Source organism: Anomaloglossus baeobatrachus, chromosome 2 (assembly GCF_048569485.1).
Source record: "Anomaloglossus baeobatrachus isolate aAnoBae1 chromosome 2, aAnoBae1.hap1, whole genome shotgun sequence".
NCBI classification, from domain to species: domain Eukaryota; kingdom Metazoa; phylum Chordata; class Amphibia; order Anura; family Aromobatidae; genus Anomaloglossus; species Anomaloglossus baeobatrachus.
In genome coordinates this window covers 670,957,157-670,984,981 of record NC_134354.1, presented here as the reverse complement: position 1 = coordinate 670,984,981, position 27,825 = coordinate 670,957,157, and the positions used below count along the sequence as shown (strand labels likewise).

Sequence of the window (27,825 nt, the reverse complement as noted above, 5' to 3'; positions counted from 1 at the left end):
ACCTTTTCACGTTTTTATTATTTTCCAATGGTGATACACTGCTTGAAACAACATATTTATGTTATGTGCCCTTGCGGAAAATTGGAAACATTTTTTTATATTTGTGCCAACTGTTTAATCTACGACACCTGGTAATATTCTCACTGCTAGTGAGCACTAGTCAGTAGTATATAAAGAAAGACACCGCTGAAAATTTTTTATAGGAGATTTTTTTGTGAAATCATATCACAATGTTCAGGATTCTTGTACTTGCCACTCTTGTACTTTGCGGTAAGTAACTAACTAAAAGAATTTACATGAAATAAATTTATCTCATATAGGGATAGGAAAATAAACGCGATGGCAAAAGAATTATAGGTCTAGAACTGTTTATGGAAAGTAAATCCTGAAAACTCCTAATTCTCAATGTCTGTATTATTCTACATGAAGGCTACTGTCATGATGATGACATCCGCTATTTTGAAGACAATCAAAATACACGTGTAGTAGGAGGAACTAATGCAGGAAAAAATTCCTGGCCCTGGCAGGTCAGTACTCAATACATGTTTATATTTAATTAACTATAATTTATTACAATGTATATATTAAAGGGGTCATCTAGGACTTACACATCAGTGGACTATCCTTGGGATAGGTCATCAATGTCTAATCAGTGGGGTGCAACACCGGGCAGCCCCGCTGATCAGCTGGTCCCAGTGCTGGCCAGAACTGCACAGATACACATCTCAATCAACTGTTCAGTGGCCGTAGCTGTGCACTGTATAGCTACCATTATTCATTAGGGGGCAGATGTGCACTATCGGCCACTATTCAGTTGATAAAGCTGTACTGTGTAGCTCCCCAACTGAGCATTTTCAGACGGCGTTGAAAAGAGCCGATTGGCAGGTCTACCGGGTGTCACAACAACACCGATCAGACATTAATGACTTATCCTAAAGATAGGCCATCAGTTAAAGTCTCACAAAAGCAGTTTAATAACAGAATTTCAACATCCGATACAAAAGTACTAGGCACACCAAAATGATTCTGGGGACTTTATTGTTTCCCCCTAAAAATATAATGTTCTGACCCCTATATTTTGACAGTATCACCATCTTAAAGGCATATCCTTACACAAGAATCTATTATGTCTGATTAAGACATATAGGGGTCAAAACGTTTTTTTTTTGCTTGCCTGTATCTTAAAGTCCTTATATTAATGTTGATGATACTTTTGTATGTAATAACGATTAGAACCTTTGAACCTTTCTTGAGCACTTGTATTTCCAAGTGTGCCATAAACCTTATTCTATTAGAATTTCAACATTAATTCAGCATATTTTTTATTATATGGGTTGTTATGGAAAATACAATTTCAATCACAAGATAATCCAGACTGATTAGATTAATAAAATGTTTTTTGAAAAGTGGAAAAAAAGGGGGGCAAATGACATCAGATAAAAGAATCATTTCTAACCTAATACATTTTCTGTACCAGCTATGTTACACCTTGATTATTGCAGTGCTGCACCAATGATGTGCTTGTCTATCCACAAAGCTAATGATGCCAGTGATTGCCGCCAAACAATATTTATTTTAGGAAAAGTGTCGAGTATATTTTGGACTGCATAATTACATGCAGAAAAAAACGCTACTTCCAATAGGTGGCGCTGCGCTAGAGTTTGTCTCCTTTCCTGGAGAGACAATTTGAAAAAAATATTGTGCATTAGAGTACTTGAAAAGTGGCTGACTCCCATGGGTATAGCGCAATCAATTGGCATGGATTATTGAAGAGTATGATCGAGAAAGTATATAAACATAAAGATTTGGCACAATAATCCTAAGAACGTTCCAACTGTCCAATTTTATCTTTATAATGAATTAGCTTATTTAAAAGCCATATTAGCAGTTTATTGTTTTTGCCAAAAGAGGGAATTTACTATTTGTATTTCCTTTCTCTAGGTTTCTCTTCAGTACCTGTCTGGCGGTTATTGGTACCACACTTGTGGGGCTTCCTTGATCCGCTCTAATCGTGTGATGACGGCTGCTCATTGTGTGGACAGGTAGAAAAATAAAATGATTTAACCCTTAAATTTTATATACTGTAATATATATATATATATATATATAATATATATATATATATATATATATTTTATATATATATATATATATATATATATATATATATATACACACAGTATATAGATTTTTATGTTAACACATCAGTAACTATGATGCATTGGAATAAGAAAATTATTAATCTGTCTGATGGTCTGTTTTTCATCCATTTGCATTCCTTACCCCGGTTTTACCATTCATGTGTCATGTCTTTTTATTGTACCCAAATAATATAGGGTAGAGGTTACCCAAACTTCTCCTTGAACCTTTCAGTGAGCTTTAAAAAGTGACTATAAAAGTACAATTGCCAAAATAAATATATTCTTACTCAACAGAAATGTTTCCTTCCGTGTGGCATTAGGAGAACACAATCTTAACAGCAATGATGGTACCGAGCAGTACATATCAGTCTCTTCCATCAGAAAACACGCTAGCTGGAACACCAACAATGTTGCTGCTGGGTAAGCCAATCTCATCTAGCAATTTTATGATTTTGTTTTTACTTCATTCATTGTGCTATAAAAATGACTAGGCAAGGTGATTCTCCAGGTCAGCATGATTACTATGGGGCCAAATATGTATAGCTTATTTTTATATTTATTTTTTAAACGGGTTATCTCACAAATAAAGTACATTTTAATCACCAGATGTAATAAAATAAGTTCCACTATGATATGAAATATTCCTATGCTGAGATAATCTTGTAAATAGTTCCCTGCTATATACTGTTTTATTTGCTCTGTCTGACCATGGTCAGCACAGAACACAGCTACAGACCAGTGGAGAAAGCATTAGTAATTTATGATAAGAGCGGGTCTATCTAGGGTGCATTTGCCCTAGGTGCAGCTTGCAGGGGGCGAGGTATCTCGCCGACTCCTGCATTTTTCCGACCCCCCCCCCTCCACCCAATGGAATTTGGCCTTTTTTTGAGCAAGCTGTCAAGCTGAAAGCCAGCTCATAGAAGTGGAATGCCACCTCCCATCAGTTAATGGTACTTGCGTCTTTTCGGGTAATGGTGCATTGGTCCTTTAAGAGCAGGGAAGGCGCATGTGATTGCCCTAAGCATGCTACCAGGGGATCTGTGAGGCGTGCACACGCCCTGGGAGCAGAAAGCAGCAAGATAGCACATGGACAGCAGCGGAAAGGATGGGGAGGATGTAGTACGGCTGCGGGGGTGGGTATGCCGGCGTCCCTGCAGGTACACCGGCGTTACATTGTTATTGGTTTGGTTCTGTACACATGCAACAATGCTTAAATTCTAAGTTTATGTGATACATAGCTATGGTAATAAATATTTTACAATCTGATAAGTTAGGGGTTACTACTAGTGATGGGCGAGCATTCTCGCACTGCTCGTTACTCGATGCAGAATTGGGCTATTCAAGCACAATTCAAGAACCGAGTATAATCTAAGTGTAACACTCACAACTGATGAAGGCGGTAAGCGGGAGTGGACACCTTAGCATGGTGCACATGCTTCCTCTTAAAAAAGTACAGGAAGTATACGCGCACCCTCTAGGCTGGAGGCCAGGAAACCCCGTGCAGCATGCACAGGGCCTGGGGCCTAGGAAAGAGCTGAGGAATGATACACACTGCACTACATGTGGACGGCAATAAAGGGATGCAAAGGAACATGCAACATAAGGATGGCCATGTGGGAGTGCAAAGGACCACTGTGGCGCCCTGGACTAGCCAGGTCGTCACAGGTAACACACAAACAACCCCCCACTAGACAGTAACATTAGCCAAACACAAAACCCTTGTTGCCTCCCTCCAGTGTCTGATGTCCACACCAGGTGGGACGGAGCCAAGCGGTTGGCCCCACCCACTGAGGAGTTCACAGGCCTGGAGGCGGGAAAAGTGTCAGTGAGAAGTTGGAGTTTGTAGTTGGAGGTTGAAGTGAGAGGTGCAAGCACTTGGGTGTCTGGGTTGTGGCCCAGGCACTGACAGCAAGGTTGGCAGACGGTGGTGGCCGTCTGCAGGAGAGGTGAATCAACGCGGAACCATAGGACCGGGGACAGGCGTTGGCCCGCCGGTACCGACAGGGGAGCGAAGTGAAGCCAGCACACCCCGACCAGGCTTGGAGCCGCCGACAATAGTCAAATCCGAGTGTGACCGGAACCCCAGGGGTTTCCTAACAGCCAAAGACCCGATAGAAGGCAACCGCCCACACCGTGAGGGTATACAGCTACCGCCTAATGCTAGAGACTCAAGGGCCAGTGCCTGTGGGCAAACGGGCTCCTCCGGCATCCATCCACCGGGGAGCGGACTACCATTGGGAATCCATCGTAGTCAAACAAGTACATCAAGGTGCAGGGAAAGACAGCCACCATCATCTGTCCGGGGAGAGACACTGCAGCCGGCTGCGGGACCCGTCCATCCAGCCGTTTGGTTTACCGAGGACTTTGTGCATCTCTTACTGAGTGAGTACACCCGTGCCATCCGGCACCGCGCCGCGCTGTCCCTGCAACCCTGCACCTCCCCAACCCTGCCTCCCCGTCACACCACCCGGCCCCGGGACCATCGACCCCTACCCACGGAGGGGGAAAACAACATCCCAGCTGCTCCCTACCATCGCTCCCGGGATCCCCGTCACTAGCAGCGGTGGTGCCCAGCTTCACCACAACCCGTGGGTGGCGTCACGGACTAAATCCCACAAACCAACCACCCCTTTCACTCACGGGCAAGGAGCGCCGCTCGAGTCCCCGGATCCGGCCCACCACTTGAGCCACCGAGCAGCAGCCGCAGCAGCGCCGGACACGAGCATTAGCGTCCTCCCCGCCCGCGACACCACCTGACACGTGGGCGCCCATGCAGGTAGTAGCGGACTGCGCAGAATAAGGATGGCAGCGCAGGAAAGAGGAGGGTTCAGGGACATGGCACTAGGACGCCATGGAGCGCCGATCCACTAGGGAAATCAGCACTACACTAAGTCAATGAGAAACTCAAGTATTTTGAAAATTGATCCAGTAACGAGCTTTGGCGAGCATGCTAGCTCCTCACTAATTACTACATTTGTGTTTATGTGTTTATGTTCAGAGCATGAAAGGGGTTGTCCAAGTTTTTGCTGAAAATCTGCAGTCATTCTATGTCACTGCAGACTTTTGAATTCTCACAGCATGTACACTGTTTAGTGCCAACGGTGAGAGTGGGAGGTCATGAAATCGCAAATATGCCATTTGCATACGTGCAGTCACGTGCTAGTTAGACATGCGCCGCCTCGCTCAGCACAAGTGAAATGAGTCATACTTGTCTGGTAGGAAACTGGCCAAAAGTATTCAAATCGTATACATGACTATCCTTACTTGCCACCAGCATGGGAGAATCCTGAAACTGTGCCATGCGTGTTCTGGAAGAATTTAAAAGTCTGCAGTTACCTACAGTGACTGCAGACTTTCATCACAAACCTGGAATATCCCTTTCATTATAAAATTAAGCAATGCACGATGCCTAATACTAACAGCATTAAATACTATACTTACTGTTAGGATTCAGCTGTGGTTGCTGGTTCCAACTCTCAACACAGGGCCACTCATATACAATTTTCTTACTTCCGGTCATGTGACAACTATTGATTCCTGCTTCACTCAATGAAGCAGGAGCTGTAGTTTGCCACTGAACATTGAAAGAACTAGGATGAGCAGCTGATCGGTATATTACTGTAAGTGAGCAAATCGCATAGGAGCTGTCACAAAATGACTACTTAAACGTCTTCAGCATTGGGAGAAGTGGTATTGTGCAGTGTCTATATACAGAATAATATAGACACTGAGAATTACACTGAGTATATAGGACAAGAGAAGTGGTACTGTGTGGTGTTTATACAGTGCCTTCAAGTAGTATTCAACCCCCTGCAGATTTAGCAGGTTTGACAAGACGCAAATAAGTTAGAGCCTGAAAACTTCAAACAAGAGCAGGATTTATTAACAGATGCATAAATCTTACAAACCAACAAGTTATGTTGCTCAGTTAAATTTTAATAAATTTTCAACATAAAAGTGTGGGTCAATTATTATTCAACCCCTAGGTTTAATATTTTGTGGAATAACCCTTGTTTGCAATTACAGCTAATAATCGTCTTTTATAAGACCTGATCAGGCCGGCACAGGTCTCTGGAGTTATCTTGGCCCACTCCTCCATGCAGATCTTCTCCAAGTTATCTAGGTTCTTTGGGTGTCTCATGTGGACTTTAATCTTGAGCTCCTTCCACAAGTTTTCAATTGGGTTAAGGTCAGGAGACTGACTAGGCCACTGCAACAGCTTGATTTTTTCCCTCTTGAACCAGGCCTTGGTTTTCTTGGCTGTGTGCTTTGGGTCATTGTCTTGTTGGAAGATGAAATGACGACCCATCTTAAGATCCTTGATGGAGGAGCGGAGGTTCTTGGCCAAAATCTCCAGGTAAGCCGTGCTATCCATCTTCCCATGGATGCGGACCAGATGGCCAGGCCTTGGCTGAAAAACAGCCCCACAGCATGATGCTGCCAGGGATTGACTGTTGGGATGGTATTCTTGGGGGTCGTATGCAGTGCCATCCAGTCTTCAAACGTCACGTGTGTGGTTGGCACCAAAGATCTCGATCTTGGTCTCATCAGACCAGGGAACCTTGAACCAGTCTGTCTCAGAGTCCTCCAAGTGATCATGAGCAAACTGTAGACGAGCCTTGACATGACGCTTTGAAAGTAAAAGTACCTTACGGGCTCGTCTGGAACGGAGACCATTGCGGTGGAGTACGTTACTTATGGTATTGACTGAAACCAATGTCCCCACTGCCATGAGATCTTCCCGGAGCTCCTTCCTTGTTGTCCTTGGGTTAGCCTTGACTCTTGGGACAAGCCTGGCCTCGGCACGGGTGGAAACTTTCAAAGGCTGTCCAGGCCGTGGAAGGCTAACAGTAGTTCCATAAGCCTTCCACTTCCGGATGATGCTCCCAACAGTGGAGACAGGTAGGCCCAACCCCTTGGAAAGGGTTTTGTACCCCTTGCCAGCCTTGTGACCCTCCACGATCTTGTCTCTGATGGCCTTGGAATGCTCCTTTGTCTTTCCCATGTTGACCAAGTATGAGTGCTGTTCACAAGTTTGGGGAGGGTCTTAATTAGTCAGAAAAGGCTGGAAAAAGAGATAATTAATCCAAACATGTGAAGCTCATTGTTCTTTGTGCCTGAAATACTTCTTAATACTTTAGGGGAACCAAACAGAATTCTGGTGGTTTGAGGGGTTGAATAATAAATGACCCTCTGAATAAACTTTTCACAATTTAAAAAAAAAAATAAAAAAAGAAATAACATTCTTTTTTGCTGCAGTGCATTTCACACTTCCAGGCTGATCTACAGTCCAAATGTCACAATGCCAAGTTAATTCCGAATGTGTAAACCTGCTAAACCTGCAGGGGGTTGAATACTACTTGTAGGCACTGTACAGAATAATACAGATATTGAGAATTATACCCAGTATACAGGACAGGAGAAGTGGTACTGTGTAGTGTATATATACAGAATAATATACAGTAGATACTGAGAATTACACCCAGTATATAGGGTAGGAGAAGTGGTACTATGCAGCATATATATATATATATATATATATATATATATATATATATATATATATATATATATATATAGTTACATAGTTACATAGTTACTTAGGTTGAAAAAAGACCTAGGTCCATCTAGTTCAACCTTCCTCCACCAGTTCTACATTTAGTCACTAAGTCATTTATAACCAACAATGTTTTGTGTACTGAGGAAATCATCCAGCCCTTTTTTAAAAGCTGTTATAGTATCTGCCATTACTACCTCTTGTGGTAGGGCATTCCACAGTCTGACCGCTCTAACTGTAAAGAACCCTTTCCTATTTAGCTGTTGGAATCGCTTTTCTTCCACTCGCAGTGAGTGCACCCTGGTCCTTAGTACTGTCTTTGGAAGAAATAAGTCATGTGCCAGTCCTTTATATTGACCACACATATATTTATACATATAAATGAGATCTCCTCTGAGACGTCTTTTTTCTAAGCTAAACATATCTAACTTTTTCAACCTGTCATCATATGGGAGGCCTTCCATTCCTTGTAATAGTCTAGTTGCCCGCCTTTGAACTGACTCTAACTTCTGAATGTCCTTTTTAAAATGTGGAGCCCAAAACTGGATCCCATATTCCAGATGTGGCCTTACAAGTGATTTATAGAGGGGTAACAATACGTTGGGATCACGGGATCTAATCTCTCTTTTTATACACCCTAAAATCTTGTTTGCTTTAGCAGCTGCTGCTTGACATTGAGTGCTGCTGCTCAGCTTATTTGTAATGAGAATACCCAAGTCCTTCTCCTGTTCTGTAGTCCCGAGTTTACTTCCATTTAATGTATACGCAGCTATAGGATTACTCCGTCCTAGGTGCATTACTTTACATTTAACAACATTAAATCTCATTTGCCAAGTATCTGCCCATTCTGACATCTTATCCAGATCTGTTTGTAATATTGTACTATCCAGGTCAGTTTTTAATATCCTACATAGTTTGGTGTCATCGGCAAAGACTGACACTGTACTATCAATCCCATCCACAATGTCATTAATAAAGAGATTAAAAAGAATCGGTCCAAGCACAGATCCCTGCGGCACCCCACTGCTGACTATAGCCCATTTAGAGAATGTTCCATTTATGACTACTCTTTGTTTCCTATCTTTTAGCCAATTCCTTACCCAGTTGCATATTGTGTCCCCTAGTCCTTGCTTCTGGAGCTTTAGTATAAGGCTATTATGTGGTACAGTATCAAATGCCTTTGCAAAGTCCAAATAAATCACATCAGCTGCATTACCAATATCCAGGTTTGCACTTACCCCCTCATAGAACCCCAACAGGTTGGTTAGACATGACTTATCTTTCATGAATCCATGCTGTTTGTCAGTTATCATATTATTTTCTGCAATATATTTTTGCATGTCATCCCTTAAAATGCCCTCAAAAACTTTGCATACTACTGATGTCAGGCTTACTGGACGGTAGTTGCCTGGATCTACCCTCTTACCTTTCTTAAATATCGGTACCACATCAGCAATCTTCCAATCCTGAGGCACCAACCCTGTTACAAGTGAGTCTAAAAAGATGTGATACAGCGGTCTGTCGATTACGGAGCTCAATTCCCTCAATATTCGTGGATGAATGCCATCTGGCCCGGGGTATTTGTCAATGTTTAATTTACTCAGACGTAGGCGTACTTCATCTTGTGTTAAATTAATTATATCGGGTGGTGAACTTTGATTTTTCACTTGTTGAATGATCCCTGGTATATATATATATATATATATATATATATATATATATATATAATAAATAATAATACAGATATTGAGAATTATATCCAGTATACAGTACAGAAGAAGTGGTACTGTGCAGTGTATTATATATATATATATACATAAAATATAGATACTGAGAATTACACTGAGTATACAGAACAAGAGGAGTAGCACTGTGCATGTGATTGTGTACATAAGGAGTAATGTAGATTCTGAGAATTGCGCCCAGTATATAGGGTAGGAGAAGTGGTACTGTGCAGCGTATGTATATATATATATATATATATATATATATATATATATATATACAGATATTGAGAATTATACCCATTATATAGGACAGGAGAAGTGGTACTTTGCAGTGTATATACATAGAATAATACAGATAATGAAGATTACACCCAGTATACAGTATAGGAGAAGTGGTACTGTGCAGTGTCTATATACAGAATAATATAGATACTGAGAATTACACTGAGTATATAGGACAAGAGAAGTGGTACTGTGCAGTGAATAAATACAGAATAATACAGATAACGAAGATTACACACAGTATATAGTATACTAGAAGTGGTACTGTGCAGTGTCTATATACAGAATAATATAGATACTGAGAATTACACTGAGTATATAGGACAAGAGAAGTGGTACTGTGCAGCGTATATATATATATATATATATATATATATATATATATATATATAATACAGATATTGAGAATTATACCCAGTATACAGGACAGGAGAAGTAGTACTGTGCATTGAATAAGTACAGAATAATACAGATATTGAGAATTTTATCCAGTATACAGTACAGAAGAAGTGGTACTGTGCAGTGTATATATACAGAATAATATAGATATTGAGCATTACACCCAGTATATAGGCTAGGAGAAGTGGTACTGTGCAGCGTATGTATATATATATATATATATATATATATATAGATACTGAGAATTACACTGAGTATACAGGACAAGAGGAGTGGCACTGTGCATGTGTACATAGGGAGCAATGTAGATTCTGAGAATTACGCCCAGCATATAGGGTAGGAGAAGTGGCACTGGGCAGCGTATATATATACATATATATATATATATATATATATATATATATATATATATATATGTATATATATATAAAATAATACAGATATTGAGAATTATACCCATTATATAGGACAGGAGAAGTGGTACTTTGCAGTGTATATATATAGGATAATACAGATGCTGAGAATTACACCCAAAAAAGGGGTGGGTCAGGCATCAATGTCCACAGGAGAATATCAAGGTACAACCAAAGATTTTTATTGGTTCCATTAAAATTGAAAAAAAAAATCAATGTATGGTGGAAAAAACTAATAGAAACTACGTGTTTTGGACACTGCTGTCCTGAGTCATGATCTACACACACAATGACAAGCTATGATGAAATAATTTAAGACAGGAAATTATGCAGCAATCTGCACAATCAATCAAAGCTGCGGAAAAATATGTGGAAAAAAAATGCAGTTAATTAATACAAATCGAACAGTGTTTTTATGTTCATGCCCATAGGATTTCTAGTTTTTAATGTGAAAATCCATCTCTTTGATGTAAATTTTCTGTAAATCATCACTCTGTTTTATGATTTTTTTCTATAGCATGTACCTTAAGAGAACTCAAATCCCCCTTATGTACATTTAGAAAATGCTGGGAAGCTTCGGACAGGCTGCATGTTATTTTATTGAGCACATCATAAATCTGCTCAGAAATTCTCCTCGGTGTGCAGGTAGTACAGCCAATATATTAAATTTTACAGGAACTACATGAAATCCTTTAGATAAGGTCAGTGCTACTGCAATTTAGACATGTTTTAACATAATATTCTTTATTGGTATTAAATTAGATGAATTTTTGTGAATTAGACAAAAGGCGCAGATAAGCGCAGGCCTTTTTGCCGTACTTGTGTGAACCCACTGTTGGTATCCACGTATTACTTAAAATATGCAAAACAAGAATGCCGCGGAGACACCATCACATGTTTCTCAACCATAGCAAGTTTCCTACTCCACACTGATGAGGGGCAAATACCCCGAAACAGTTGTCTGTGGATGGATACTATGTTTGGCATAGGCGGTCTCCTTGACTGGAGGCTGCCCTTCCCATGGTTGTTCCTTCCCGGTAAAAGACCTGGGTAGTTTCCTGCCAGCGTTGAGAAACATGTGATGGTGTCTCCGCGGCATTCTTGTTTTGCATATTTTCCCAGGGGGCCTTGTTCTAGTGTCACTGCGTTGAGAAACACGTGATGGTGTCTCCGCGGTGTTGGATGTTGATCTCCCCGAGGTCAACCATCCTTACCTATGTAGTCTTCTACTAGGCATTGCTCCCACTAGCCAGTTTCCTACTCCACACTGATGAGTGGCAAATACCCAGAAACAGCTGTCTGTGGATGGATACCATGTTTGGCATAGGCGGTCTCCTTGACTGGAGGCTGCCCTTCCTGTGGTTGTTCCTTGCCGGTAAAAGAGCTGGATAGTTTCCTGCCAGCGTTGAGAAACATGTGATGGTGTCTCCGCGGCATTCTTGTTTTGCATACTTTCAACTTTAAAACTATGTAACATGTGCTCTCAGTCTAGCTCAATTATCAATTGCCTGAAATCCCATGAATTGACAGATATGACATTAATGTCCCATTCTCTTCACAGATGAAACCAGACTCATATCGAGCATATGTGACACATGTGAGTCTGGAGGCGCCATGGTGAAGCTTATAATGCTTGTAACTAAACCTGAGCGATCCTGATCGGCATTGATCGGAAAATGTTAAAATTGTACGATCTTTGGCCGGATTGGATCGGAATCAGACATCCGATCATTTACCGCAAAAGTCGGCGATCTTTCCAAGGATCGCTAAATATTCGGATGGCAAAAAACATCCTCTCCCTGCCCTTTACGGCCATGTCAAGTATTACCATGGGTATGATTGGCCATTGTAAAATAGGGAAGCAAAAGGGTTAAAGCAGTACATACTTACAGAGTCTCCCCGCAGCTGCAGTGCTTGTCCTGGGGCCAATAATTACCCCTCATCTATATTCACTGCTTTCCCCGCCCACTGGTATCTCTCATTGGCTGCAGTCAGACTTCGCCCACACCCTCTCTGACAGCGTTATACTACTGGTGTAAAATAAATGAATAAAAAAATGCTGTGGTTCCCCTATATATTGATACCAGCACAGATAAAGCACACTGCTACAGGCTACAGCCCCCAGCCGTCGTTTATCTTTGCAGTGTATCAAAATAAGAGGAACCGCATACAGCTTTTTTAAACTTATTTAAATAAATAATTTAAAAAAAATTGGCATGCAGTCCCCTCCAGTTTTGATACCTAGCCAAGATAAAGAGGGACAGCTGGGGGCTGGTATTCTCAGGCTAGGGAGACCCTGCTTATTGGTGCCCCCATCCTAAAAATAGAAGCCTGCAGCCACCCAAAATTGTCTCATCAATTAGATGTGACAATCCCAGAACTTTACATTGCTCGTTGTGATTGCCCTGGTGTGGTGGCAATCAGGGTAATAAGGGGTTAAATGCAGCCTACAGCTGGTGGTGTGGTCTGACTGCAGCCAATCAGAGATACCAGTGGGCAGGGAAAACAGTGAATATGGATGAGGGATAATTATCACCCCCGGAAGCAGTGCTGCAGCCGCGTGAAGATTTGTTAACCTTTTTTATTTTCTTTCTTTTACAGTTCCCCTACACCGTTTTACAACACATCATTTTTGCCCCCCATTGAATTTAATGAGTTCGGCAAGATTGACGATCAGATAGGCTAGGATTGCTTATCTAATTGGTGATCTCAGGAGGGTTCGACCATGCTGAACCGATCCGATCCTTGTTAGGATTGCTTATTTCTACTTGTAACATCATACACATGTCTAATATTGTGGTGGATCATTGATGGTCTCGCTTTCTTCTGGATCAACATGTTAGGTTTTAGGTTGGACTCAATGGACTTGTGTCTACTTTCGTCCTTAAAAATTATGTAACTATAAAACTGGTAATAGCCATAGTATTTTTATATATTTATTTACTTTACTCTGTTATAAAGCGCCATTAATTTCCACATCACTTTGCAGTAATAAGAATCACTGTACCTACTGGAGCTCACAAACTAAATTCCCTCTCGGCATATCTTTGGACTGTGGAAGAGAATCCACACAAACATGGGGAAGATACACAAAATCTTCGCATATGTTGTCCTTGGTGGGATTTGAACACAGGCTACAGTGGTATCATAAGATAGGGCATTGTCAGTAAACTTTCTTTTCTATAACAACTATAATTTAGTTACCAGAAGTCTCATGAATTACTATTGTACTAAGTAGTGTATGTTTCTTCTCTTTCTGTACAGATATGACATTGCTATCTTGTGGTTGGCCTCCAGTGCTAGCCTGAACAGTGTCGTGCAAGTTGCTACACTGCCAGCAAGTGGCGCTACCCTGGCCCACAACTACAACTGCGTTGTTACTGGATGGGGAAGAACAAGCAGTAAGTTTTACCTGTAAAATCTTTTCCAGAGTTTCATTCTGCTGCATTAAATAATGTCATAATGAATAAGTAAATAATGCATTGTATGCAATGGGACACCATTACAAAAAGCAAAATCATATTATGAACTACATGCAACTTTCAAAATATAGAAAAAGAAAGAATGAACCCCCTGCGCTAGACACCATAAAAGTTGATATTATTTCAGACAAAGAGAGAAGAGGGCAGGAGTGTTGATAGCTAATTATAATAATCAGCCCTCAAACATATAACTAATGTGAATAGTCCTATACAGAAGTTTGCACACAAAGGTCCCAAAATGGCAAAGTTACAGAGTAGCAGTATTAAAAATTGTTACAAATAGTTATAAAAAAGGACACATGCAGTATACACTAAAATTAAAACATTACACTCACCCTCCCAAATGATTAGTTGGAGTAAATGTCTGTACAGAGATCATCCCGAACAATTAGCTGGAGTGAATATCCATGTGAATAGAATCTCTAGATAAGAGTTCAGAACTAGACTCCAAAAAATTGAGTCCAAAAATAGAAGATGGGCACAGATAAATACCACGTCGCTGCTGCAAAGTAATTATTCCAAGAGGTCCAGGGAGCTGAAGAGTGCTGCGACAGGCCTCTGTACTCTGCCTGTGTGACATAACACGCCATTCTGACAGTGGCGCTTTTCTTTACTACTGGGAGAGCCACCGGCTGGAGCATCCACAGTGGTAGAATTGCAATCCCACAGCCTGGGTTAGTAGTTCTGACAGCGCTTATCTTCGCATCATTCTCCAGCTCCCTGGACCTCTTAGAATAATTACTCTGTAGCAGCGACGTGGTATTTATCTGTACCCACCTTCTATTTTTGGAATCAATGTTTGGATTCTATTTGTGGACTCTTATCTGGAGATTCTATTCACATGGACATTCACTCCTGTTAATTGTTTGGGAGGATCTCTGTACACACATTCACTCCAGCTAATCGTTTGGGATGGTGACAATTTATAATATTTAATATTATTTTTTAATAATATTTGTAACAATTTATAATACTACTACTCTGTAACATTGCTATTTTGGGACCTTTGTTTGCAGACTTATGTATAGGGCTATTGTACCGCCCTGCGCTCGGCTGCAGCCGAGCCGCTCGGATCCGGGCTCGTGTGTCGGTGGCTCAAGCGTCTCCGGACCGGGGGTCACGTCGCTCTGAAAGGGGGCTGGCGTGTTGAGAGGGGGTTTTTGTTTAGATTAGAATTCGTGACGCCACGCACGGGTTGTGGTGAATGTAGGCACCACCACTGCCGGTTACTGGGCACCCCGGGGAGAGCTGTTGGGGGCAGCTCGTGATGTTAACCCCTCCATGGGCAGGGGGTGGTGGCCCCGGGACCCGTTGATGTGGTGCAGTGTCGGCGCGTGGCCCGCAGGCATGATGGTACTCAGTCTGACAAACACACAGGAGTCTCTGGTAAACTAAATGGATGATGGTAGGTGCCCGCAGCCGGTTGCTTCGGTCCCCAAACGGTTGATGGTGTCCGTCTTTCTCCTGCACCTTTTTGTAGAATTGGACAACCGCGCTTCAGCGACGGGAGTCCTGCTCCCCGGCGTGTACGTCGGGAGAGCCCGTTTGCGCCGCAGGCGCTGGCCCGTTGGATCTCTTGGCCCTTGACGGTGGCCGTTATCCGGAATCGGTGGGCTGTTGCCTTCTTTCGGGACTTTGGGTGGGAAAGGACCTAAAGTCCAGACCTCAATCAGTTAATTAACGGGGTCCGGTAGATTTGGGACCGCGTTTCAGGGTCTGAGTACCCCCACTTGTGCTCCGGTTTCCAGCTGGTTCCCCGGTTCGGTACCGGCGGGCCACTACCCTGTCCCGGCTACCTACGGTTCCACCGGGCTGTCTTCCCGGCTCCTGCAGAGGGCCACCACCGTCTGCCTCCTAGCCAAAGTGCCCGGGCTCCTACCCAGGACACAGACAGATTTACTCCTCCACTCCACTTCACTCTGAACTGATCTCCTCCTGACAGAAGTGTTTTAATCACCTTTTTTTGCTGCCGACATTCTATTGCTTATTGTTATTGTAATTTTTCCACTTCTGGTCCTTTTTGTGAGACGCAGATTGTATTTATTTGCAATTATCTACATGTAACTTTCCACATGTATTTAAAGGGATGGTCCGAAACTAAATTTTATTTTCATCCTAAATTCTATCTATTTAGTGTCATAATGTAATCTTTCTTCTAATAGTCTTTAATTAAAAATTCCCTATCCTTCCCCCACTATTCTATCAGTTTTATTTTTTTTCTACTACTTTTTCTTTAATGACGCTTCATTTGAGAATCCCTGTGCATGCTGGAATACTCAAACGAAGCATCATCGGGGGGGGGGGGGGGGCAAGAAAAAAATCAAGAGTACCAGATAGTGAACAGAGAGAAGTGGGGTGTTAAGAGTGTTAGGGGGTTTTTTTGCCAGCCCTGTTCCAACTTACATACAAATTTGGGTTATTTACATATCTAAAGAACATATCTTGTTCTTAACGTGTATATCTAATATATGTAAAATATGACTCTAGAGTTTTGGTGTTTTGCACCTTTTTCTAGTTTATACAATATTCAGCTTTTTATTTCTGCCTTTTTTTCATATCACTTTTTAGTGTGTTCAGCTACGGGGTTTTTTAGTTTGCCACTGAGGGCAGAGTTTAGGGTTTCCAGATGTTTTCCCCGATTTATCAATTGCAACTTCTGAAACAAACACTTTGGAAAATTAATGAACCAAATTGTTTTGGTGACTTTGGCGAAAAAAAACCCTCAATGGATGGCCCATGATAAAGAAAGAAAAGTGACTTTAAAAAGTTGCAAATTATGAATCAGTCCAAGTGGTTCACAATATGGACTGAACATGAATCCTTAAATAATTGTGCTTATAATACATTATATGACTTTCAGATACTGGTTGCACATTACAGTCACCTTGTGCAAGGCTTTTCAGCCATTTTCTACTGGTGCCTCACTAATGAAAATATGGTGATATTCAAGACTCACCGCCCAGGGTGAAAGTGTCTGCCAAAATGAAAAATAGTGCTCTATTTGCAATTGTTATAATAGAAAAAAATATAGAAAAAAATAGCCAATTATGTATCTAAGACAGTGATTAATATAGCCAAAGAAAGACATGGGTATCTTATGATCGGTTTTGTGAAAATTGCCTCACTTAGCTGAACCTCATGAAAACCTATTTCTGGGCTCAAATGTTCTTTCCAACTTTTGGAGATGCTTAGTCAAAACAAAAGGCTTCTTAACGAAGTGTTCTAAGAGCTCTACTGAATTTTTTTTTACCCTATCCCCTTTGGCCTTGTCCTTTGATAACCTGTTTCTTGCCTCCTAAATGTGCGTTTTAATATTAGGGTCAAACTTTATGATAGGGCATCCTACAAAATAAATATCTCAAACATGAAAGAGCAGACTGGTGGGATGTTTTGGGAGTCTTTGATGTTTATGACGAGATAGATTTAAGAAACATTTGGAATGTCTGCTCTTTTACTGGGATCCTTTAAGAACGTTATGGCAGAGTAGCAAGTATAATGCCAATGAAAATTGCAATTACATGTTGTACAATCATGACAGGCACCCTTGAAATTGTTCTAGAAAATGAAGTATTTCTCCCAGAATATTATTGCAATTACACATGCATGGTTATTTTCTTTCTGTGTATTGGAACAACAACAACATAAGAGAGAAAAGAAGGCAAATTGTACATGATTTCACACAAAACTCCCAAAATGGGCTGGATAAAATTATTGGCACTTTCCAAATTTCTGAACAAACAACTTTGTTTCAAACATGTGATGCTCATTACAACTGACCTGTTATAAGTAACAACTATGGGCAATATTAAAATCACACCTGAAACCAGATAAAAAGGAGAGAAATTGACTCAATATTTGCAGTGTGTGTGTGTGTGTGTGTGTGTGTGTGTGTGCCACACTAAGCATGGGGAACAGAAAGAGGAGAAGAGAACAATTTCATGGTTACAAGTCCATCTCCAGAGATCTTGATGTTCCTTTATCCACTGTACGCAACATAATCATGAAGGTTACAACCTGTGGCACTGTAACTAATCTCCCTGGATGTGGATGAAATTGATGAAAGATTGCAACGCAGGATGGTCAGAATGGTGGTTAAGCAGCCCTAACCAGGTTCCAAAGAAATTCAAACTGACCTGCAGGCTCAGGGTGCATCAGTGTCAGTGCAAACTATCCAATGACATTTGAATGCAATGAAACACTATGGAAGGAAACCCAGGAGGACCCCACTGCTGACTCAGAGACATTTAAAAGCTAGACTGCAGTTTGCCAAAATGTACGCGAGTAAGCCAAAATCCTTTGGAGAACATGATTTGTGTACAGATGAGACCAAGATAGAGATTTGTGGTTACACCCATCATTCTACTGTTTATCGAAAATGGAAGGAGGCCTACAAAGGAAAGAACACAGTACCTACAGTCAAATATGGTGGAGGTTCAAAGATGTTTTGGGGTTGTTTTGCTGCCTCTGGCACTAGGTGTTTTGACTGTGTGCAAGACATCATGAAATCTGAAGATTACCAAAGGGTTTTGGGTTCCAATATAGTACCCAGTGTCAAAAAACTGGGTTTGAGTTCTAGATTATGGGTCTTCCAGCAGTACAAAGACCCCAAACATACATCAAGAAGCCCCCAGAAATGGATAGAAACCCAGTGCTGGAGAGTTCTGGAGTGGCCATCAATGAGTCCAGATTTAAATTACATTGTGAACCTATGGAGAGATCTTAAAATTGCTGTTTGGAGAAGATACACCTTAAATATGAGAGACCTGGAACAGTTTTCATTACACCAAAACTCCAGCTGAGAGGTATAAGCAGCTTGTTAATGATTATAGGAAATGATTGATTGCAGTTATTTGTTCCAAAGTATGTGCTACCAAATATTAAGTTGAGGATGCCAACATTTTTGGGGTTTTGTGTCAAATTATGTCTAATTTTCCTTTTCTTCTCTGTTTTTTTGTGTTGTGCCAATAAATATAAAGGAAATAAGAGTGTATAATTGTGTAATTGGAATAATTTTTTGTGAACAATTTCAAGGGTGCCAACACTTTCGGCCATGACTGTATGTACAGTCTTTACATTGATTATAATAAATGCTTACCCTACTTATAATATGATCCTATTTTTTGCAGCCGGTGGATCTCTTGCTGCTATTCTCCAGCAAGCTACTCTGCCTGTTGTTGCCCACTCAACCTGCTCCCTCAGCAACTGGTGGGGCAGCACTGTGAAGTCCAGCATGGTCTGCGCTGGTGGAGATGGAGTCAAGTCTTCCTGCAATGTGAGTTGTATCTCGTTACAATGTTTGACATCAGTCGCATATCTTTTCTACTATCAGTATACACATAATATGAAGTACGTTTTTAACATGGAAACAGATATAGTCATATATTCTGCTTTGTATAAATTTAAATATAGATTGTCCATCATGGCAGTCATTGGTATTATAGCATATTATATATTATGACAAAGAATCAGCAAAAACATTAGTGCATGCCCTCATCATCTCCCGCCTCGACTACTGCAACCTCCTGCTCTCTGGCCTCCCTTCCAACACTCTTGCACCCCTCCAATCTATCCTAAACTCTGCAGCCCGCTTAATCCACCTCTCCCCTCGCTACTCCCCAGCCTCGCCACTCTGCCAATCCCTTCACTGGCTTCCCATCACCCAACGACACCAGTTCAAAACACTAACCATGACATACAAATCTATGCACAACCTGTCTCCTCCCTACATCTGTGACCTAGTCTCCCGATACTTACCTGAACGCAACCTCAGATCCTCACAAGATCTCCTTCTCTGCTCCTCTCTTATCTCCTCTTCCCACAATCGCGTACAAGATTTCTCCCGTGCATCCCCCATACTCTGGAGCGCTCTACCTCAGCACATCAGACTCTCCCCTACCGTGGAAAGCTTCAAGAGGAACCTCAAGACCCACCTCTTCCAACAAGCCTACAACCTACAATAACCCTCAGTCCAGTAGACCACTGCGCAACCAGCTCTGTCCTATTGTACCATCACCCATTCCCTGTAGACCGTGAGCCCTCGCGGGCAGGGTCCTCTCTCCTCCTGTACCTGTCTGTTTTGTACTGTTAATGATTGTTGTATGTATACCTCTTTCACTTGTAAAGCGCCATGGAATGAAAGGCGCTATAATAATAATAATAATAATAATAATTTGTACATTTTGTTATAATTTGTATCTTAGGGTGATTCCGGTGGACCCCTCAACTGTGCTGTCAATGGTGTCTACCAGGTCCATGGTATTGTCAGCTTTGGATCTTCTCTTGGATGCAACTACTACCAGAAACCATCCGTGTTTACCAAAGTCTCCTCTTACACCTCCTGGATCAACAGCGTAAGTGGTGGATATTTCTAATTATATTGTCAAAGTTTTAGCAATGAGTTTAAAAAAATGAAAACTACTGATGTGATCACTAGGTAATGGTAGAAGGAGCCTCATGTCTTCAAGCGTATACATCAGTAACTCAAATTTTAATAATGTTGGTCAAATTTTAATTAAGCAGAAAGATCTGGTAAGGCTAAGTTCACATTTCCGCTAAAATCTATCAGTCACAATCCGCTGCTCTTGTAAACAGCGGAATCCGTTTAGCGGATTCCGCTGCTCCCATAGACTTGTATGAGCAGCGGATTGTGACTGATGATGCTGCGTTGCACCCTCCGCCCGACTGATCAGTCGTGGAACGACTGACCGCCGGGCGGGAGGAACGCAGCATGTAACGTTTTTTGAGCAGCGAGATCCGTCGGATTTCGCTGCGCATGCTCTCTGGCTCCCTGCACACGTCACCAGCTTTGGTTGGTTACCCGATATTTACCCTGGTTACGGTGCAAGGAGCCAGCGCTAAGCGGTGTAGGCCCGTAACCAAGGTAAATATCGGGTAACCAAGGTAAACATCGGGTGCTTTGCTGTTACCCGATATTTAGGCTGGTTACGTGTGCAGGGAGGCCGACACTTCCCCGCTCGGCCCCGCCCCCTCCCGCACTCCGCACATGTATGTACACACACACACACACACACACACCTGTCCCCAGCCATGCAGACAAGCACTGACACCTTCGTCTGGCCCCGCCCCCTGCTCGGCTCCGCCCCCTCCCGCACTTTGCATGTGCACACACACACATACATACATACATACATACATGCACATACACACACTCACTCATACATACACTCACCTGTCCCCAGCCATGCAGACCGCAGCACTTCTACTGACATCCTCAGCGCCTGGCCCCGCCCCCCGCTCGGCTCCGCCCCCTCCCGCACTTTGCATGTGCACACATACATACATACATACATACATACATACATACATGCACATACACACACTCACTCACACATACACTCACCTGTCCCCAGCCATGCAGACCGCAGCACTTCTACTGACATCCTCAGCGCCTGGCCCCGCCCCCCGCTCGGCTCCGCCCCCTCCCGCACTTTGCATGTGCACACACATACATACATACATACATACATACATGCACATACACACACTCACTCACACATACACTCACCTGTCCACAGCCATGCAGATCGCAGCACTTCCACTGACATCCTCAGCACCTGGCCCCGCCCCCCGCTCGGCTCTGCCCCCGAACTCCGCCCCCCGCACACAACGGAATCCGACAAAGAATTCTGTTCTTTGTCATCCGTTGTACAGCGTTGAACAGCGCATCAGTCACATGCGTCAAGCGACGCATGTGACTGATACAATCAACGGAAATGTGAACTTAGCCTAAGATGCAGAAGACAGGTAGACAAAACAGTGTGATTTATAGGAAACATCTATGAGAAACATTCTGATGCCTGATAATGATGCTTTAGAGACTTATGACCATCAGCTGTTTTTTCTGGGTGATGCTGCATCCATGGAACCAATGAAGAGGAATTGCACATTATTATTATTATTAGATGGCAGAAAAAGGAAAAATTCTAGCTCCTTAAAGTTCCAGGATACTTTATTAGAAAAACAGCACTAAAAAATGTACATAGAACAAGGTAATTGAAAAGATCCAGCTGAACTCCAACAGATAAATAAAAATTCTTCTTTATTTCGTCTTAGATTAAAAAATATCCATAATGACACCGGCTCGTACACACTGGTAGATGGCAGATAATTACAACACTATGCGTTTCGGCGGGACGCCTTCCTCAGGTCATAGTCATGGCCTGTGTACAAGCCGGTGTCATTATCTGTAACATGGATATTTTTTAATCTAAGATGAAATAAAGAAGAATTTTTATTTATCCGTTGGAGTTCAGCTGGATCTTTTCCATTACCTTGTTCTATTGTCCATTCGGCTTGCTGCCGTGATCCGTGCTGTCCATGGGATTTACCTGGAGGACCTATACAGGCTTGTCTCTGCAGTGGTGAGCGGTTTTTCTCCGTCTGTGTCTTTTGTCAAAAAATGTACATAGTGTGAATAAAAGCAACGCGTTTTGAACATGGCTGTGTTCTTTATCAAAGTTTTGAGCTTCGATAAACAACGCACCTACATTCGAAAAGCATTGCTTTTACTTGCACTATGTACATTCTTTAGTGCTGTGTTTTAAAGTATCCTGGAATTTTAAGGAGCTGGAATTCTTTATTTTTCTTACATTGTATTATGTCTACCACGCTTGACTTTCGTGCTCCACGCACACCCTGAGCCGAAATGACAAGGTGAGCTGGCTGGGTTTTTTTGCTATTAGATGGCACAATTAAACTGAATGGTGGACCATGTTAGTATTGGGGGCTTTCTGCTCTTGCTCATACAGAAGAGGCTCAATGAATCTAATAAGCCATAGGAAACGGGGTTATCCAAGCAAAAATATGTAATAATGAGATGAGAACTACATAGCCATTTTTTTTTTCAACTGCACAATAAGGCAAACAACTTTGCAATCACAGAAGACAGTGTTTATTTCTTTGATATCACAAAAAAAATCAATAATTGGATAATTTTTTTTTTACCTGTAAGGTCACTCATAGTCATATTTGTGTTGGGAAATTTTAAGGTATTTTCAAATGTGTCATTTTTGCTGAATTTTCTCCAGGTTTCTTTCTGCGATAAAAAGCTTCATTTACAGTACCAATAAAGTAAATGAGTTGGGTTTTTTTCTTTTTCTCAAATCTGTAGCATGTCAATTAATTAAGTGTGTTTGCAGCATTTTTCACCCATATAATTAAATGGCAACACAATGAATGAAACAATTTAAAAAATTGCATATTTTATGTAGTGTTTTTCCTGCCAACATTTTGTTTTTTGGTGTACAGAAAAAAACACTCTAGAAAAAGGTTCATGTAAATGTAACATTAAAGTACCATTTAGCTAATTCAACTATTCTAGTACAAGATGTAGATATCAAACCTTGTTGTCTACTGTCTAGCCTAAATGACTGTCTTAAAAAAGGGCAAAGAAAAGAAGTACTTTAAAAGGAATATGACAGCAGGCTTTTGCTGTCATCTAAGGACAGCATGAGGTAGGGGCTGAGGTAGGGGCTGAGGTAGGGGCTGATTTCAGGGATGTGTCATTTATTAGGTTGTGTGCTGTTGTTTCAATACAATGATTTTTTTTTTATCAGCGAGAGGTTATCACTGCCCGGTCTGGTGCACTTGGGAGACCAGGTCCATCCCCGCCCCTAGCTCTGATTAGCAGCTTACTGTCATCATCAAGTGTACACAGAAAGCTGTGGTGTGAGCGGTATAAGCATTCTGATCTGGGCTATATCTAAAAAGTCTGGTTACGTCACAACATCTACACCCAATAAATTAAGTGATTCATCATTGCAATCATGATTCCTTTTCCTACACTATGCTGCTCTCAAATGAGGTAGCAAAAACCTGGTGACAAATTTCCTTTAAGACATAAGGCTGCTTTTGTGATGCCCTGGACTAGCCAGGTAGTCACATACATACCAACATACACACCCCCACCCTAGGCAGTTACAACAGTCAGACAAAAACCCTTGTTGCCTCCCTCCAGGGCCTGATGTCCACACCTGGTGGGGCAGAACCAGGTGGTTGGCCCCACCCACCGAGGAGTTCACAGGCCTGCAGGCGGGAAAAGTGTCAGTTCAGTCTTGGAGGTGAAAGTGAGAGGAGTAAATACTTGAGGTGTCTGGGTAGGAGCCCAGGCACTGACAGCAAGGTTGGCAGACGGTGGTGGCCGTCTGCAGGAGTTGGTGGAACTCCGCAGAGCCGTAAGAACCGGGGTCGGGCGTCGGCCCGCCGGTACCGGACCGGGGAACGGAGTGAAGCTAAGCACACAGGCAGGGCCATCGGACCCCGACCAGGCTTGGAGCCGCCGTCAATAGTCAAATCCGAGTGTGACAGGAACCCCAGGGGTTTCCTAACAACCAAGTCCCGATTGAAGGCAACCTTCCACCCAGAGAGGATATACAGCCACCGCCACAGGCTACAGATCCAAGGGCCAGCGCCTGCGGGCAAAATGGGCTCCTACGGCACCTATATGCCGGGGAGTGGACTACCGGTGGGCAACCACAGGAGTCAGAACATTTCTAAAAGGTGCAGGGAAAGACAGCCACCATCAGCCATCCGGGGAGAGCACAACAACAACACTGCAGCCGGCTGCGGGACCCATCCATCCGGCCATTTTGGTTTACCAACGACTCTGTCAGTGATTGTCTGAGTGAGTACACCAGTGCCGTCCGGCACCATGCCGCACAGTCCCTGCACCCCAGCCATCCGGCCTACACCACCGGGCCCCGGGATCACCAACCCCCTACCCACGGAGGGGACAACATCCTAGCTGCACCCTACCATCTCTCCCGGGATCCCCGTTACCAGCAGCGGTGGTGCCATCATCACCACTTCCCGTGGGTGGCGTCATGAACAATCTCCCTAACCAAACCATCCCTTTTCACTCACGGGCGAGGTGTGCTGCTCGAGTCCCCGAGTCCGGTCCACCGCTCGAGCCACCGAGCAGCAGCAGAAGATCCGGACCCGAGCGTGGTGAGCGCGTCCCCACCGCCCGCGACACTTTACACGCAGCGACATCGCCAGCGATGTTGCTCGTGAAAGCACCTGCCCCTGTCATTTGTGCGTCACGGGCAAATCGCTGCCCGTGGTGTACAAAATCGCTAGTACCCGTAACACATACTTACCTTCCTAGCGACGTCGCTGTGGCTGGCAAACAGCCTCTTTTCTAAGGGGGCGGTTTGTTTGGCATCACAGTGATGTCACATGGCAGGCGTCCAATAGAAGTGGAGGGGCGGAGAGCAGCCTCATGAAAGTCATGCCCACCTCGTTGCCGGAGGACGCAGGTACGGTGTTGTTCACCATTCCTGCGGTGCCACACGTAGCGATGTGTGCTGCCTCAGGAATGACGAACAACCTGCGTCCAGCACCAACAACGACATTTGGAAAATGGACGACGTGTCAACAATCAGCGATTTGGCTAGTATTTTGCATCATTAGCGGTCGCTCGTACGTGTCACACGCAATGACATCGCTAACAAGGCCGGATGTGCGTCACAAATTCTGTGACCCCCAACGACATCTCGTTAGAGATGTCGTTGCGTGTAACGGGGCCTTAAAGGGGGCTTTACACGCAACGACATCGCTAACGAGATGTCGTTAGGGTCACGGAATTCGTGACCCCCAACCGCCCCCTTAGAAAAGAGGCTGTTTGCCGGCCACAGCAACATCGCTAAAAAGGTAAGTATGTGTGACTAGCAATTTTGTATGCCATGGGCAGCGATTCGGGGGCGGGTGCTTTCACAAGCGACATCGCTAGCAATGTCGCTGCGTGTAAAGCAGCTTTAAGGGGCACTTTGCACACTGCAACATCGCAGGTGCGATGTCGGTGGGGTCAAATTGAAAATGACGCACTTCCGGCATCGCATGCGACATCGCAGTGTGTAAAGGCTGGATGATACGATTAACGAGCGCAAAAGCGTCGTAATCGTATCATCGGTGCAGCGTCGGCGTAATCCATGATTACGCTGACGCGACGGTCCGATGTTGTTCCTCGCTCCTGCGGCAGCACACATCGCTGTGTGTGAAGTCGCAGGAGCGAGGAACGTCTCCTACCGGCCTCACTGCGGCTTCCGTAGGATATGCGGAAGGAAGGAGGTGGGCAGGATGTTTACATCCTGCTCATCTCCGCCCCTCCGCTCTGATTGGCCGCCTGCCGTGTGACGTCGCAGTGACGCCGCACGACCCGCCCCCTTAACAAGGAGGCGGGTTGCCGGCCACAGGGACGTCGCACGGCAGGTGAGTGTGTGTGTGAAGCTGGCGTAGCGATAACATTCGCTACGCCAGCTATCACCACATATCGCTGCTGCGACGGGGGCGGGCACTATCGCACTCGGCATCGCAGCATCGCCCCTGCGATGTCGCAGTGTGCAAAGTGCCCCTAAGTCTTAAAGGAAATCTGTCACCAGGTTTTTGCTACCTCATTTGAGAGCAGCATAGTGTAGGAAAGGAAATCATGATTGCAATGATGTATCACTTAATTTATTGGGTGTAGCTTTTGTGACGTTAAAGAGAACCAATCAGCAAGATTTCCAAGATAAAGTAAAGGCATGGCCATGATGCCACTTTTTAGATTAAATTTATATCTTTAGTGAAGAAATCTGCTATGTTGTTCTTCTACTGTATAATCCGTAATTGAAGTTTTCAGATAATAATATTTAGGTGAACACGTGCAGGACTGCGAAGTGGGTCTTCTGCTGCTGTCCTGGCCTCTCCACCTGCCTCTGGTGTTTGAATGACAGGTTATGGCTTTGTGAGGGACCTGCCTCCTGTTTGAAATTTTGTGTCTGTGCAATCCTTGCTGTGGGCGGCGCGGGCGCAGATTGATTCTCTAGCTGGTCTTAAATAAAATGGTGCCAGAGATGACGCATGAGCAGATTGAGATCTCAACTCCATGACATCTCTAATGGACATCATTTAGCGGAGATCTCAGTCTGCACAAGAGAAGTGAGCCAGCGATATCAGTGCACATTGAAAGGGCGAGAACGCGGTGAGCAGGGAGAGCATACTGAGCATCCGCCAGAATTGAAAACCCGTACATGCTTAGTATATCATACACCAGAACAGCCTTAATACATCATATACCAGCCACTTAAGTTATGACGTCCTTTTTCAGGGCAGAAAAAGCAGCTGTAGGGAGTAATCACAGCGCCAGCCCTTTGATGAAATTCCATTTCAGGGCAGGGTAAGAATAGGTTGAGTGACTGAAGCCCCCTGAAGACATTTTGTTTGAGGTTTCGTAGAGCATTCTGGCAGACTCAAATTCAACATTATCAGAAGTGTAAAAACTGGAAGTAAGAGTAGAAAAAAATGGTGGACATTTGTAATTCATGTACATTACAAAAGTGCTTAGTTTTCGGAATTAGTTAAACAATGACATTACATATTAAGTCTGCTATTAGGCTTCAGATAGCCATTTTATAAACTGTGTAATTAAATCATTTACATTTTTAGATATCCTAAAGATTTTAACTTCACTGTTTTCATTTTTTTAGAACATCTAAATGGACAACATCATTCATCTTAGTCCCCAGAGTAAAACCTACATCAGCAACAAAACATAACATCTGTATTGGTTTGAATGAGAAAGAAAATAAAGAACCAGTAAAAAAAATGAGTTTTATTCATTTTTGTGTCGTACAGAGTCTATTATCCTTATTAATTCAAAACTAAAAGTATGCTTATCCTGTTTCATGTCAAGCTTATTGCGGTATTGTTAAGTTGATTCTGGAGCAGCTCAGCTCAGTCTTTGAGCAATTCAGATGCAGTGTCCATATCGTTTCCTTACTATATGGTAGGGCATTCATTCCTCCTTGAGTGACAGCTCTAGTGAGA

General features: G+C 43.0%; 1 protein-coding gene across 1 annotated transcript; it reads left to right on the top strand.

Moving 5' to 3' along the window:
* The first annotated feature begins 230 nt into the window (after positions 1-230).
* Positions 231-27,553, top strand: LOC142289955 (chymotrypsin-like elastase family member 1). Its single transcript, XM_075333899.1, has 8 exons — positions 231-270; positions 430-527; positions 1,942-2,042; positions 2,436-2,561; positions 13,784-13,920; positions 19,128-19,273; positions 20,202-20,351; positions 27,486-27,553. The coding sequence occupies exons 1-8, from the start codon at positions 231-233 to the stop codon at positions 27,492-27,494; spliced, it is 807 nt and encodes a 268-aa protein (XP_075190014.1). The 3' UTR covers positions 27,495-27,553.
* Positions 27,554-27,825: the final 272 nt, after the last annotated feature.

Bases quoted from the DNA above. Each gene is read 5' to 3' on its own strand.
- LOC142289955 (XM_075333899.1), top strand. From the start codon at position 231: ATGTTCAGGATTCTTGTACTTGCCACTCTTGTACTTTGCG. The intron at 271-429 runs GTAAGTAACTAA...TTCTACATGAAG, and splicing joins TGCCACTCTTGTACTTTGCG to GCTACTGTCATGATGATGAC. The intron at 13,921-19,127 runs GTAAGTTTTACC...TATTTTTTGCAG, and splicing joins TGGATGGGGAAGAACAAGCA to CCGGTGGATCTCTTGCTGCT.